At 42.2% G+C, this 14,382-nt stretch overlaps 1 protein-coding gene across 5 annotated transcripts in view; it reads right to left on the reverse strand.

Moving 5' to 3' along the window:
* COASY (Coenzyme A synthase) overlaps positions 1-14,382 on the reverse strand; it is a 747,507-nt gene that overhangs the window by 258,658 nt on the left and 474,467 nt on the right. For 4 of the 5 annotated variants that reach the window (XM_073608300.1, XM_073608302.1, XM_073608301.1 and 1 more), the window contains 2 exons: positions 11,206-11,395; positions 6,158-6,222 (listed from right to left, as the gene is read on the reverse strand). The exons of the other annotated variant lie outside the window; for it this stretch is intronic. In XM_073608300.1, the coding sequence (XP_073464401.1) occupies positions 6,158-6,222; positions 11,206-11,395 (255 nt within the window). The remainder of the gene's footprint in view (positions 1-6,157; positions 6,223-11,205; positions 11,396-14,382) is intronic. 5 annotated transcript variants of the gene reach the window in all.

A 14,382-nucleotide genomic window follows, 5' to 3' on the forward strand; every position in this document is an offset into this window, starting at 1 on the left:
TGAGTGGGCTGGGCGGAGGGGCAAAACGCAGGTGCTAGCAGGTATCTGGGTTGATCCCACTAACACTGCGTTTTTGGGAACCCTAAACTGCTGGGGACGCTAGTATAGATCTGATCGGATCAGATATTGATCCGATCAGATACTATACCACTAAGGGAGGTGTACGGTGCGTGCGTGGGTGTTAGCGGTACTGGCGCTAACCTGACGCTGCCTGGGGCTGGTGCTTGCCAGTTCACCAAAACGCTACCAAAAAAACTGTTAGGGATCGCAGGGATCAGGCCTCACTCTGCGAACGCTGCAGTTATGTGTTTAGTGTTTTATAAGTGAGTGATCGATCGATACTGCACTTGGGTGGGCTGGGCTGGGCGGAGGGGCAAAACGCAGGTGCTAGCAGGTATCTGGGCTGATCCCGCTAACACTGCGTTTTTGGGAACCCTAAACTGCTGGGGACACTAGTATAGATCTGATCGGATCAGATATTGATCCGTACAGATACTATACCACTAAGGGAGGGGTATGCTGCATGCGTGGGTGTTAGCGGTACTGGCGCTAATCTGACGCTGCCTGGGGCGACGCATATCACTGCCGGGCTATCAGGGGGCTAAACCTTTATTTGGTAATAAATGGCGGGTGCCCTGACACTATAAAAAATAAACGAACTAACCAGCGTCACCCGTAACAGTTATATGGTGATCAGTGGTGAAAGGGTTAACTAGGGGGCAATCAAGGGGTTAAAACATTTATTATATAGTATATGGGGGTCCCTGTCGCTATAAAACGCTGACGGCGAACCTAAATATTTACCTCCCTAACTAGCGTCACCAGTGACACTAATACAGCGATCAGAAAAATGATCGCTTAGTGACACTGGTGACAGGGGGTGATCAAGGGGTTAAAACTTTATTAGGGGGGATTAGGGGGGTACCCTAGACCTAAAGGGGGCTAACAGTAACTGCCCTAACACAGTAACTGTCACAAACTGACACCATGCAGTAATCAGAAAAAAAAACAAAAAACAAAAAAAAACAGCTTGGTGTCAGTGTGACGGGGAGGGGGGGGGATAGGGGGTGATTGGGGGGTAAAGGGGGGTGTTTTGTGTGCCTGGCATGTTCTACTGTGTGTGTGTGTTGTGCACTCACATTTCAGTCTTCTCTCCTCGGCGCCGGAACGGAAAATACCGAGCCGAGGAGAGATGACATCATTTCCTTTGCTTCTGTTTAGCATACAGCAGCAAAGGAATGATTTGATTGGCCGGCGGCGATCGCGAGGGGGGGCCACGAACGGATGGTCTCCCCCTCATCTCTGATCGCCGCTGGTCAGAAGCGGACCACCTCGGGCACCGGGGGGGGGGGGTCCGATCGGACCCCCCGCCCGCAGGAGGCAGATCACGTATATGTACGTACATCGGCGTGAGGCGGTCCTTAAATGGTTAAAGTAATTTTTTCAAAAAAAATTGCATTTGAAAGACTGCTGCGCAAATACAGTGTGGCATACAATATTGCAACAACCATTTTATTCTCTAGGGTCTCTACTAGAAAAATATATACAATGTTTAGGGGATCAAAGTAATTTTCTAGCAAAAGAAAAAAAACATTTTAACTTGAAACCAACAAATGTCAGAAAAAGGTTTAGTGTTTAAGTGGTTAAACTTTCCTGATTTACACACGAAGTCTATTCCATTGACAAATTGGTACAATGTTTAGACTTGGTTCCACTGCTAAAGAATGTTGCGATTCTTGGCAGACTGTCCAGTTTTTCTCTTCCTTTCTTTTGACGGCTGTGACTTCAGAAGAGCAGAGAGAATTCTTTGCATAGACCGAATCGTGAAGCACTTGTCAAGATTGCAACGGGGAAAAAAAATCGCGATAATGATTTTGACGATTAAACATGTAGCTCTAGTAAGACCAAAAGGAAATTCTGGCAATGAATATTCAATCATGTACCAGATATTACGACAGGGATTTTTGGATAGTCCCACAGCCAGACATTTTGCCGCCAGACTCAAATTTATGGCTTTGACAAGGATACATTCTCCACCGAGAGACGTTGATCAAGTGGAATCCAGATGGATTTACAAATTAAAAGCTACAGTATCCCCAGGCCTTAATGACTTCATTAGCTTTGCTCCCTTTCTAGATAAAAATTAGCTTATTTGACCAGTAATTAGGGATTACATATTGACATTGGATCATGGTAATATATGAATAAGTCTTTCTTGCTTCTTTGGACAATGCATGTTGAACAAATTATTGATATGTGTTTGTATTGTAAACCCTGGTGATGTAGAAGAGGGGAGAGAGATGAGGGACATGTTTGGAGTAGGAGATGGAGGGAAGAGAAGGGAGGGAAGAGAAGGGAGGGAAGAGAAGGGAGGGAAGAGAAGGGAGGGAAGAGAAGGGAGGGAGGAGGGAAAAAAAAAAAAAATAAGAAAAAATTTTCTTTGGAGTTTTTTTTTTTGGGGGGGACATGTGTCCCTACCACTTCCGATCTAGAACTGGAAGCGATGTAATTTTCGGGTGTAATGTGGCTTTTATGCTCTGTCTTTTGACTGACAGCTGATGCCATTATAACATCCTCACAGCATCTGTTCATTGGAGGGGATACTCCTGCTCCACAGGTGGGGGCAATCTGTTTCACTTTTGTGGATACACACCCAGAGGTGAGAGCGTTTCCTGGACCATTTTGGATCCTATATATACACTCATTGTGGCACTCATTCATTGCAAACTTTGCCATAGAAGTTTTTTTTTTAATATACTTTATTTAATACCCAATATTTGGATCAGTGATACATATACAGTTTGGTATGTATATATTTTTTCCCTTTCATTTATACAAATATCTATCCATTTATCCTCTAAGGTGATTGTCACAGAGATGCCAGGTTTTCTTGGTATTTTGGATTTATCCCGTCTTAAATAGATATTGAGAGTTCGGCGTATTTTGCTATACACCGGATATTTATTTCCCCTTTTGGATATTGGTTTACTTCTGCCTTAATAGGCAAGAGACAAATATGTTGCCTAGTTACTAATATCCTCTATATGGGATCACACCCTGCCCTCAATATATCTTATGGGTCTTTCAGGCCCAGACTATATCCTATGGGCCGGTAGGCAAAACATCTGAGACAGATCCTGTATACCTCTCCTCTGTGGTTTTGATGATTTATGATATTGAGGTAATTGAACTATTAATATTTAGGTTTTTTTTTGTTTTGTTTTTTTCAATTCCCCCGTCCTCTCCACCCCTCTCTCTTTTACTTCCACTCATTGAGGGCAATTTATAGCTGTAATTATGTCTGATAATATGTTTATTGTGTATAATTGTATTTACTTGTGTTTTTTTTTGTTCTTTTCTATGGTAAGAAACTCTGTATATAACACACTTGCAATAGGAGCAGGGCCCTCTGATCCCTCCTGTATTGATTTGTATTGTAAGTGTACTGTCTGCCCCCATGTTGTAAAGCGCTGCGCAAACTGCTGGCGCTATATAAATCCTGTATAATAATAATAATACATGTATGGTCCTGAAGAAGCCGAGAATCCCGCGTAACGCGTAGACCAGTTACAAGTACACGTATCCATTAGATTTACATATTTTTGTATTTCTCGCAGTTTCTTTATGCCAGGGGTATTGAATTAAAATTCATGGAGGTCCGATTAGTAAAAATTTCTTCCAGCCGAGGTCCGAATCGCAGTTTTGTGCGATGACTCAGATTCTTTACATCACAGCCCAGCTGTGCAGGTACGACAGTCCATTTATTTGAATGGGCTGCTGTGCCTGCATTTTCTGCTGGGAAAAAATCCTGGCACCTTTTTAAAAATGCAGCCACATGGAGACTGCATGGTGCGTTTGTACCATGCAATTTTCATGTGCAGAAAATTGCACCTTGCGTTTAAGAGTCAATGGTACACCTACACTTTTTTTTGTACAGCACTTTATTTTGTGTGCAGCTGCTTGTCCCTTTCACATCTTCCTCACAACAGCACTGCCCCCCTTCACATATCACCCCACACAGCATTGCCCCTTTCACATATATCCTGTATTGAATTGTATTGTACTGTCTGCCCTAATGTTGTAAAGCGCTGCGTAAACTGTCGGCGCTATATAAATCCTGTATAATAATAATAATAATATCCCCCACACGGCATTGCCCCTTTCACATATCCCCCCACACGGCATTGCCCCTTTCACATATTCCCCCACACGGCATTGCCCCCCCTTCACATATCCCCCCACACAGCATTGCCCCCTTCACATATCACCCCACACAGCATTGCCCCCTTTACATATCCCCCCACACAGCATTGCCCCCCTTCACATATCCCCCCCACACAGCATTGCCCCCCTTCACATATCCCCCCACACAGCATTGCCCCCCTTCACATATTCCCCCACACAGCATTGCCCCCCTTCACATATCCCCCCCACACAGCATTGCCCCTTCACATATCCCCCCCACACAGCATTGCCCCTTTCACATATCCCCCCACACAGCATTGCCCCTTCACATATCCCCCCACACAGCATTGTCCCTTTCACATATCCCCCCACACAGCATTGTCCCTTTCACATATCCCCCCACACAGCATTGCCCCCCTTCACATATCCCCCCACACAGCATTGCCCCCCTTCACATATCCCCCCCACACAGCATTGCCCCTTCACATATCCCCCCCACACAGCATTGCCCCTTTCACATATCCCCCCACACAGCATTGCCCCTTCACATATCCCCCCACACAGCATTGTCCCTTTCACATATCCCCCCACACAGCATTGTCCCTTTCACATATCCCCCCACACAGCATTGCCCCCCTTCACATATCCCCCCACACAGCATTGCCCCCCTTAACATATCCCCCCCACACAGCATTGCCCCCCTTCACATATCCCCCCCACACAGCATTGCCCCCCTTCACATATCCCCCCACACAGCATTGTCCCTTTTACATATCCCCCCACACAGCATTGCCCGTTTCACATATCCCCCCCACACAGCATTGTCCCTTTCACATATCCCCCCACACAGCATTGCCCCCCTTCACATATCCCCCCACACAGCATTGCCCCCCTTCACATATCCCCCCACACAGCATTGCCCCCCTTCACATATCCCCCCCACACAGCATTGCCCCCCTTCACATATCCCCCCACACAGCATTGCCCCCCTTCACATATCCCCCCACACAGCATTGCCCCCCTTCACATATCCCCCCACACAGCATTGTCCCTTTTACATATCCCCCCCACACAGCATTGCCCCCCCTTCACATATCCCCCCACACAGTATTGCCCCTTCACATATCACCCCCACACAGCTTTGCCCCCATTCCCCCGCTCCCCATCCTTCACAGTTCCAAGTACAATCCTCCCTTCACTCTCCTACCTTTCACAGAGCAGGAGGTGGGACAATCCTAAACTGAAGTCACAGCAGCACTGGGCGGGGCGCGGGAGCTGCCGCGTTAACTGTTCATATTAGTGAACTGGTGATTGGCTGCTAGGACCGCCTCCTAGCAGCCAATCACCTGCCGATTATCGTAACAGGCAGCTACCTCTCTCCATGCAGTGCGGATCCCGCCCCCAGTCCAGAATTGTCCCTCCTCCCACCGTCCGCTCCTCTCTACTGTAATGACAGCGGAGGAGGTTGGGGACAAAAGCAGTGACTAAATGGCATGATCGCGGCGGTCCAGAAAGAGCAGCAGTTCGGGCCGGACGCGGACCGCGGGCCGCCATTTAGTGATGCCCGCTTTATGCATATCTATGTTTTTAATATTGTGTTTATGACAATGTTTTATGTGTAATATAACGTATATAGATTTTTTTTCTGACTTTGTTTTCATTTTGTTTTCAAAAATACCATATTAATTTATGGGATGATGCCAATATGAACTTGAGATTGGATTTTATGACATGTCCTCTACCTTACAACTTTCTAAATAATGAGGGGATAACATCCTCTAACCTTCTAAATCACTTGATACATGCCTGCTTGACTTGCAAATATGCGAGTTGCCCTTTGTCTTATGGTTTAAATAAATTGATTTCTCATCAATACTCCATGCAGTCTGGCACCCCTCTGTACTTTCTTTTGCAATGCAAATCAGTATACAAAAAAATTGCTCAAAAGTAAAGTGAGTTATTGCCATTTTACCTTATTTCCAAAGACTTTGCTGCTGATAGCTTTCCTGTCAATGGTTCCATCTGGACACAGAATATCTGAGAAGAGAGGTTAATACAAGATTGTTACATATGTGGACTGCTGGAATGTTAGCATGCACGTCAGTTCACATAAACTAGTTAGTTTTCCCTGCTTTGAGACATAGTTTTGCTTATTTTACTACGGAGGCTTTTGGGTTGCATTCTGTGTTAGTAGCTTGGAGCATGACAGAAGTAATAGCTGATTTGCTGCCGCTAATCTTATTTTCAATACCAAACTTGGGTATAAAATTCTACCATTTTTTTTAAATAAGCTGCAGGGTCCACCCAAGGTTATATGACATGCAACAGGTACAAAGAAAAAAAAAGGGATGAGATCTGGGACCACAGCAACAATAGGTTTAAAACATTACTTTTAGTTTATCGCTTAACATCTTTTATAGACAAGCAACAAAATACTAACTATACTTAAAGCGGAGTTCCACCCAAAAATGGAACTTCCACTTTAAGGGAAGGTGACCCCCTGACATGCCACATTTGGCATGTCATTTTTTTTTGGGGGGGGGGGGGGATTCCTCTTTTTAGAGGGTTTCAGCTCCCAGTTCCTCCCGGGGCTCCACGGCGCAGAAAGTCAGTTCCTCTCCCCTCCTCCCTCTCGGCAATCATCTGGGACACGTCACATGTTCCAGATGATTGCCAGGCACAGCGCGGCTTGCGCATGCACAGTGTGTGCGCCGGGCGCTCACAGTGACAATGCCGATGCCGCAGAGAGGAGGGGGAGACGAGCGGGGTTTCGTTTCCCTGCATCGCTGGACCCTGGGACAGGTAAGTGTCCGATTATTAAAAGTCAGCAGCTGCAGTATTTGTAGTTGCCGACTTAATTTTTTTTTTTTTTTTTTTAATCGGAACTCTGCTTTAATGATAAATTTGTTTTTACAGTGCCTGGAAAAAGTATTTATACCACGTGAAATTTTCCACATTTTGTCATGTTACAACCAAAAACGTAAATGTATTTTATTGGGATTTTATGTAATAGACCAACACAAAGTGGCACATAATTGTGAAGTGGAAGAAAAATGATAAATGGTTTTCAAATTTGTTTACAGCTAATATCTGAAAAGTGTGGCATGCATTTGTATTCAGCCCCCTTTAATTTGATACCCCCAACTAAAATCTAGTGGAACGGATTGCCTCCAGAAGTCACCTTATTAGTAAATAGAGTCTACCTGTGTGTAATTTCATTTCACTATGAATACAGCTGCTCTGTGAAGCACTCAAAGGTTTTTTAGAGAACCTTAGTGAACAAACAGCATCATGAAGGCCAAGGAACACACCAGACTGGTCAGGGAGAAAGTTGTAGAGAAGTTTAAAGCAGGGTTAGGTTATAAAATAATATCCTAATTTCTGAACATCTCACAGAGCACTGTTCAATCCATCCTCCGAAAATGTAGAGTATGGCACAACTGCAAACCTACCTAGACATGGCCATCCACCTAAACTGACAGGCAGGACAAGGAGAGCATCAATCAGGGAAGCAGCCAAGAGGCCCATGGTAACTCTGGAGGAGCTGCTGAGATCCACAGCTCAGGTGGGAGAATCTGTCCACAGGATAACTATTAGACATGCACTCCACAAATCTGGCCTTTAAGGAAGAGTGACAAGAAGAAAGCCATTGTTGAAAGAATGCCATAAGAAGTCCCGTTTACAGTTTGCAAGAAGCCATGTGGGGGACACAGAAAACATATGGAAGAAGGTGCTTTGGTCAGATGAGACCAAAACTGAACTTTGTGGCTTAAAAGCAAAACGCTATGTGTGGCAGAAAATGAACACAGCAGATCACCCTGAATACACCATCCCCACCGTGAAACATGGAGGTGGCAGCATCATGTTGTGGGGATGCTTTTCTTGAGCAGAGACAGGGAAGCTAGTCAGAGTTGATGGGAACATGGATGGAGCCAAATACAGAAGAAAACCTGTTAGAGTTTTCAGCAGGACAACGACCCTAAACATATAGCCATAGCTACAATGGAATGGTTTAGATCAGGGATATACAATTAGCGGACCTCCAGCTGTTGCAAAACTACAAGTCCCATCATGAATCTGCCTCTGGGTGTTATGCTTGTGGTTCTCAGAATCTTGCTATGCCTCATGGAACTTGTAGTTCTGCAACAGCTGGAGGTCCGCTAATTGCATATCCCTGGTTTAGGTCAAAGCATATTCATGTGTTAAAATGGACCAGACCTAAATCCAACTGAGAATCTGTGGCAAGACTTGAAAATTGCTGTTCACATATGCTCTCCAACCAATCTAACAGAGCTAGAGCTATTATAAACAGAAGAATGGGCAAAAATTTCACTCTCTAGATGTGCAAAGCTGATAGAGACATGCCCAAAAAGACTTGCAGCTGTAATTGCAGCAAAAGGTGGATCTACAAAGTATTGATTCGGGGGCTGAATACAAATGTACGCCACACGTTTCAGATATTTATTTGTAAAAAAAAAAAAATTGAAAACTATTTATCATTTTACTTCCACTTCACAATTATGTGCCACTTTGTGTTGGTCTATCACATAAAATCCCAATAAAATACATTTACATTTTTGGTTGTAACATGCCAAAATGTGGAAAATTTCAAGGGGTATGATTAGGCACCGTATATGTATGGTTGTGGGGGTCCCAGACCTCACTCCTTTTATACATTAACCGGTTTCTGACTGGCTCACGCAGATATACTTCTGCAGAATGGCTACCCTGGGCAAAACCCTGTACTGGTACATCCTTATCTTTTTCGGCCACCAGAGGGCGCCCGTGTGCCCGCTGCACGGCTGGCAACCCGATGCGTTTGGCCGGCGGGTGCGATCACGTGTACGAGCGCCAGCATGGGCATTTGTGTGTGTAAACACACAAATCCCTGTGCTGTCAGGGAGGAGGAAACATAAGTAGGAAAAACGATATATGTCTCCTCTCCTAGTTACTCCCATCCCCACAGTTAGAACACACTGAGGGAACACAAAGTTAACCCCTTGATCGCCCCCTAGTGTTAACCCCTTCCCCTGCCAGTGACATTTACACAGTAAATCAGTGCATTTTTATAGGATCACTGTATAATTGTCAATGGTCCCAAAAAAAAGTGTCAAAAACGTCCGATCTGTCCGTCGCAATACCGCTAAAAATAACAGATTACTGCCATTACTAGTAAAAAAAAACTAGAAAATAATAAAAATGCCAAATCTTTCCCATAGTTTGTAGATGCTATAACTTTTGCGCAAACCAATCAAACGCTTATTGCGATTTTTTTTGATGAAGAACTTTGTTTTTTTTTTTTTAATTGGGGGATATTTATTATAGCAAAATGTAAAAAATATATATATTTTTTTTCAAAATTGTCGCTCTTCTTTTGCTTATAGCGCAAAAAACAAAAACCGCAGAGGTGATCAAATACCACCAAAAGAAAGCTCTATTTGTGGGAAAAAAGGACGCAAATTTTGTTTGGGTACATCATCGTATGACCACACAATTGTCAGCGACGCAGCGTCAAACTGTAAAAAGTGCTCTCGTCAGGAAGGGGTTGAAATCTTCCGGGACTGAAGTGGTGTAGTAGAATATTTCATATTAACCAATATATATTTTATGTTATTCATATTATTATTATATATTAGTGGTTTTATCAATATTATTATCCAATAAGTAAAGCAATGGTTATTAATCTTTAATAATGATTTCCATAGATTTAGAAAGATTTCATTTTAAATGTTGAACTTTAGATGACCTCTCTGCTTCTTTCGCATACTTTTTATAAGATAGTTTACTGGGTGAAAGAAAAGAAAAACACTTGAAAGCAGATAAATCAGAGCGATAAGAACATCTTAAACAGGTGGTTAAAATAATTATGTGGAATATGGGAAAGTATGTACAGTACATTAAATTAAGTTTAACAGGGTCAAACAAAGGTCTACTTAACTGTTAAAATACATTGAATAAGGAAATACTGATATATGTATATATTAATAATTAGACAATATTAAAGTAATTGGCTGTGTATGGAAAATATATATATGTGTGTGTGTGTGTGTGTGTGTGTGTGTGTGTGTGTGTGTGTGTGTGTGTATATATATATATATATATATATATATATATATATATATATATATATATATATATATTTATATTTAATATGTGGATGATACATTACTTTTTGTGAAAACCATGTATGTATACATGCACATAGAATTGTATAGTGAGAAACCATAAGACATAACACATAATGGTGGGGTCATTGAAAGTTAATTCTCCCAAAGTCATAAATTTGTCTTATCAGAACAAGGAAGTTTTGATTAACACAGTTGGGTGCCATACTGTCTCTACACAGGTGTTTTTAATGGGACAAAAGCAGTTATAAGTCACTTTAATGAACATATAGGAATTCTGGGAGTAAATAAGTTTGTCTGGTTGTAGAACAGGTGTCAGATTTATGGATAGTTACATTAACGTAGATCTTAGCGACCAAACATATGTAGGAGAGATGATTAAGATAAGGCTTGCAAAAGGGTATATAAATGCAAGCTCTACAATTGTTAGACAGACAAGTCCAGATAGGCGTCTATCAGGCTGACTGCTATATATGCAGCCCTATCGCACAGGTTATAGCGGTGAGAACCAATAGGCAAATATCTGTTCCTTTTTTGTAACTTGTCTCCTCGTACGAGTCAAATAAAGAAAACCTGCATCACTGAAGTCCTGCCTGGTTCGATACGTTATTATTCTACTTCAGTGGTTAAACAAAACTCAATCACCACCCATCCCTTATCTCATTCTAAATTAGCAATTTATGTTTGCTTTTATTGTTAAATAGTCAATATTATTAGCAGCACAAAGAAAGATGTGGCACCATCACCCAGGCATCTCCGCACTCGGACCAACTCAATGAGTATTATATTGACATGTTCATTAACACTTCTGATTTACACCAAAACTGGGGTTTCAGTTGAATTAACCTTTGAGCAAACAAAAATCAATTATGACTTGCATTCATGCACAATATACCTGAGCCAAACTCATCAATGACCAGCTGGTATGCTGGTCCTCCAGGCCTGTAACTTTGGTGTCCTAATTTATCACAATCTATGAGAGCAGCTCCAAGGACTTCCAGCCTTTTTGCAATAGAAGACTTCCCACTGCCACTGCCTCCTGTTAAACCGATGATGTAAGGCCAAGATGGGATACTGCGGTTCACCTGCAGAAACATTAACCCGTTTCACTTTTAAGATATAACCCAACACGCTGACATTTGTTTGTTTTTTTGGATAAACATGCACAAGCGACAAACTTGAAGGAAATCATTTTATCAATATCTGCTAATGTTTTGCAAGCCTTGTTTCCGTGTATAACTTGTAATTATGTACACAGGGCAGACATATTTGTTCATTACATATGCAGCCATTGCTGCTGCATCCAGGCAGTCTTAAAGGCTAGTGGACTTGTTGCTCTGCTTTAAAGCACAGGGCCATTACGCTAGCTGCCAAGCCTCTGCAGATCCAGCATAGTCTGTGGCCCTTGTACAATTCAGTGATTACTGAGCACGTGACCCCTGCTCTATCACAGTGCTGTATCAGAGAAAAAGTCAAAGGAGCAGGATGGAAAACATTTTTGAACAAATTTATGACAGTGAATGTGGTTTTCAATCAGAAAATTATATTTAGTTTTTGCAATTGCAATTCATCTGATTACTCTTCATAACATTCGGGAGTTTATAAAAATTACCATCATAAAAACTGAGGCAGCAGAATTTGTGAAAATTATTATTTGTGTCATTCTCAAAACTATTGGCCACTGCTGTACAGGTGCATCTCAAAAAATTAGAAAATCATCAAAAAGTAAATTTCAGTAATTCAGTTCAATAATTGAAAGTCATATACAGTGGAACCTCGGATTACGAGCATAGTCCGTTCCAGGAGTATTGCTCGTAATCCAATGTACTCACATATCAAGGCGAGTTTTCCCATTGAAGTCAATGGAAACGAAAATAATTTGATCCGCACTGACTTCAATGGAATGCAATATCGCATGCGGCCAGAGGCGGGGGGCGCCGGAGAGCCTCGGAAACGTCCGAAAAGGCCCGAGGGACACTTCGGCGGACCTCGGCAAACCTCGGAAAGACTGTTTATGAGCCTTTCCGAGGTTTGCCAAGGTCAGCCGAACTGTCCTCGGGCCTTTCCGTGCATTTCCGAATGGCGCTGATCATCGACTTTCGGCTCTGCTCGGCTACGGCGCCCCCCACCTCAGGCTAAAAGCAGTACTGCACACCGCTTTTGGCCTGAATCCTGCTCGTGTTGCGAGACAACACTCGCAAACCAAGTTAGGAATTTTAGAAATACAGTGCTCAGTTTGCAAAACGCTGGTTAACCGCGTTACTCACAAACCAAGGTTCCACTGTATTATATAGATTACACACAGAGTGATATATTTCAAGCATTTTTCTTCTAATTTTGATGATTATGGCTTACAGCTAGTGAAATCCCAAAATTCAGCATCTTAGAAAATTTGATTACATAAGACCAATAAAAAAAGGATTTTTAATACAGAAATGTTGGCTTTAGAGAATGCCAAACTCCGCTACCTCAAGCCCTTTAGAGTGCCAAGTTAAAACTTTTACAATTTTTCTGTGGAACAACTGAGCCCACTACTCTAGATCAGTGTTTCTCAACTCCAGTCCTCAAGGCGCACCAACAGGTCATGTTTTCAGGATTTCCACTATTTTGCACAGGTGATTTGATCAGTTTCATTGCCTTAGTAATTACCACAGCCATTTCATCTGAGGGAAATCCTGAAAACATGACCTGTTGGTGCGCCTTGAGGACTGGAGTTGAGAAACACTGCTGTAGATCAATGGTGTTATGCACAAATATCTCATTTTGTGTATAATCTGCCGCTCCGCAAATTGTCCGAATTGAACCCTTGTCCAAGTTGAAGCTATCATGCGGTCCAAGAATCATCTGCCGCACTGTGTATCATTGTTTTATAAATCTCTACTATCTCTCTAAGGCCCTTGCTACCCAGGCTATTTAGCTAGTTGGGAAAAAGATTTGCAATCAAGTATCACTGATGAACAAAAAGATAAGATTATGCAGCTTTCCCATATGTCCTCTTTTTCTTTCAAAATGGAGGAAGTAAATTATAAACTCCTTATTCGCTGGTATTATACACCAGATAAATTACATGCAATGTCTTCATCATCTATGCAGTGGTATTGCAATGCATAGACAAAAATTGGTGGACATGCCCATTTTTCCAAAAGTATTGGGGAGGCAGTCGCCGATACGATTTCTTTTATACACGTTGATAAAATTAAGTCAGAACTTTGGTCTATGATATACTATTGTACAACAGAATCAACAGGCCGATATAGGAGGTCAATCACTCCACATTTTTTGAATGCTGCAAAACCTTTGATTCCACTGTATTGGAGACAATGTACTGTACTCAAGCCCAATGGCTACAAAAAGTGGATGACTTATGTCTTTTAGAAGAACTTGCACATATTGCTGGAGACATGGTTGTTAAATACTCCAAAATATGGGCCTGCTGGTTTGAGTTTAAAACTACTGTTCCATATAATAATATTGTTTTAGGCATATGATGGCTTACTTTTAATAGTGGCTGCCGGGAAACTTATTTAGACCATATAATTTAAATTTTGCACTATAAATGTTGTACCTCAATTTTACTGGTATGCATCCGACCTCTCCCTTTTTCATTTATATAATATTTATATTTCTGAGGATTAAATTGGTATACAATATTTGAATATTGTTTTATGTGATGCTCTGTCTGTGCTATTTTCCCTTTTGAAATATACAATAAGAATTAATTCAACAAGAAATGTTGGCTTACTGAAAAGTATGTCCATTTACTGTATCGTATGCCCTCAATTGCCTTAATGGCAGCCTTCAGCTCATCTGCATTGTTGGGTCTGGTGTCTCTCCTCTTCCTCTTGAAACCTCTCTATGGGGTTTTGGTCTGGCAAGTTTGCTGGCCAATCAAGCACAGTGATACCATGATAATTAAACCAGGTATTGGTACTTTTGGTATTGTGGGCAGGTGCCATGTCCTGCTGGAAAATGAAATGGGCATCTCCATAAAGCTTGTCAGCAGAGGGAAGCATGAAGTGCTCTAGAATTTCCTAGTAGAGGGCTGCGCTGACTTTGGACTTGATAAAACACA

This window comes from Aquarana catesbeiana, linkage group LG12, assembly GCF_042186555.1.
Source record: "Aquarana catesbeiana isolate 2022-GZ linkage group LG12, ASM4218655v1, whole genome shotgun sequence".
NCBI classification, from domain to species: Eukaryota; Metazoa; Chordata; class Amphibia; order Anura; family Ranidae; genus Aquarana; species Aquarana catesbeiana.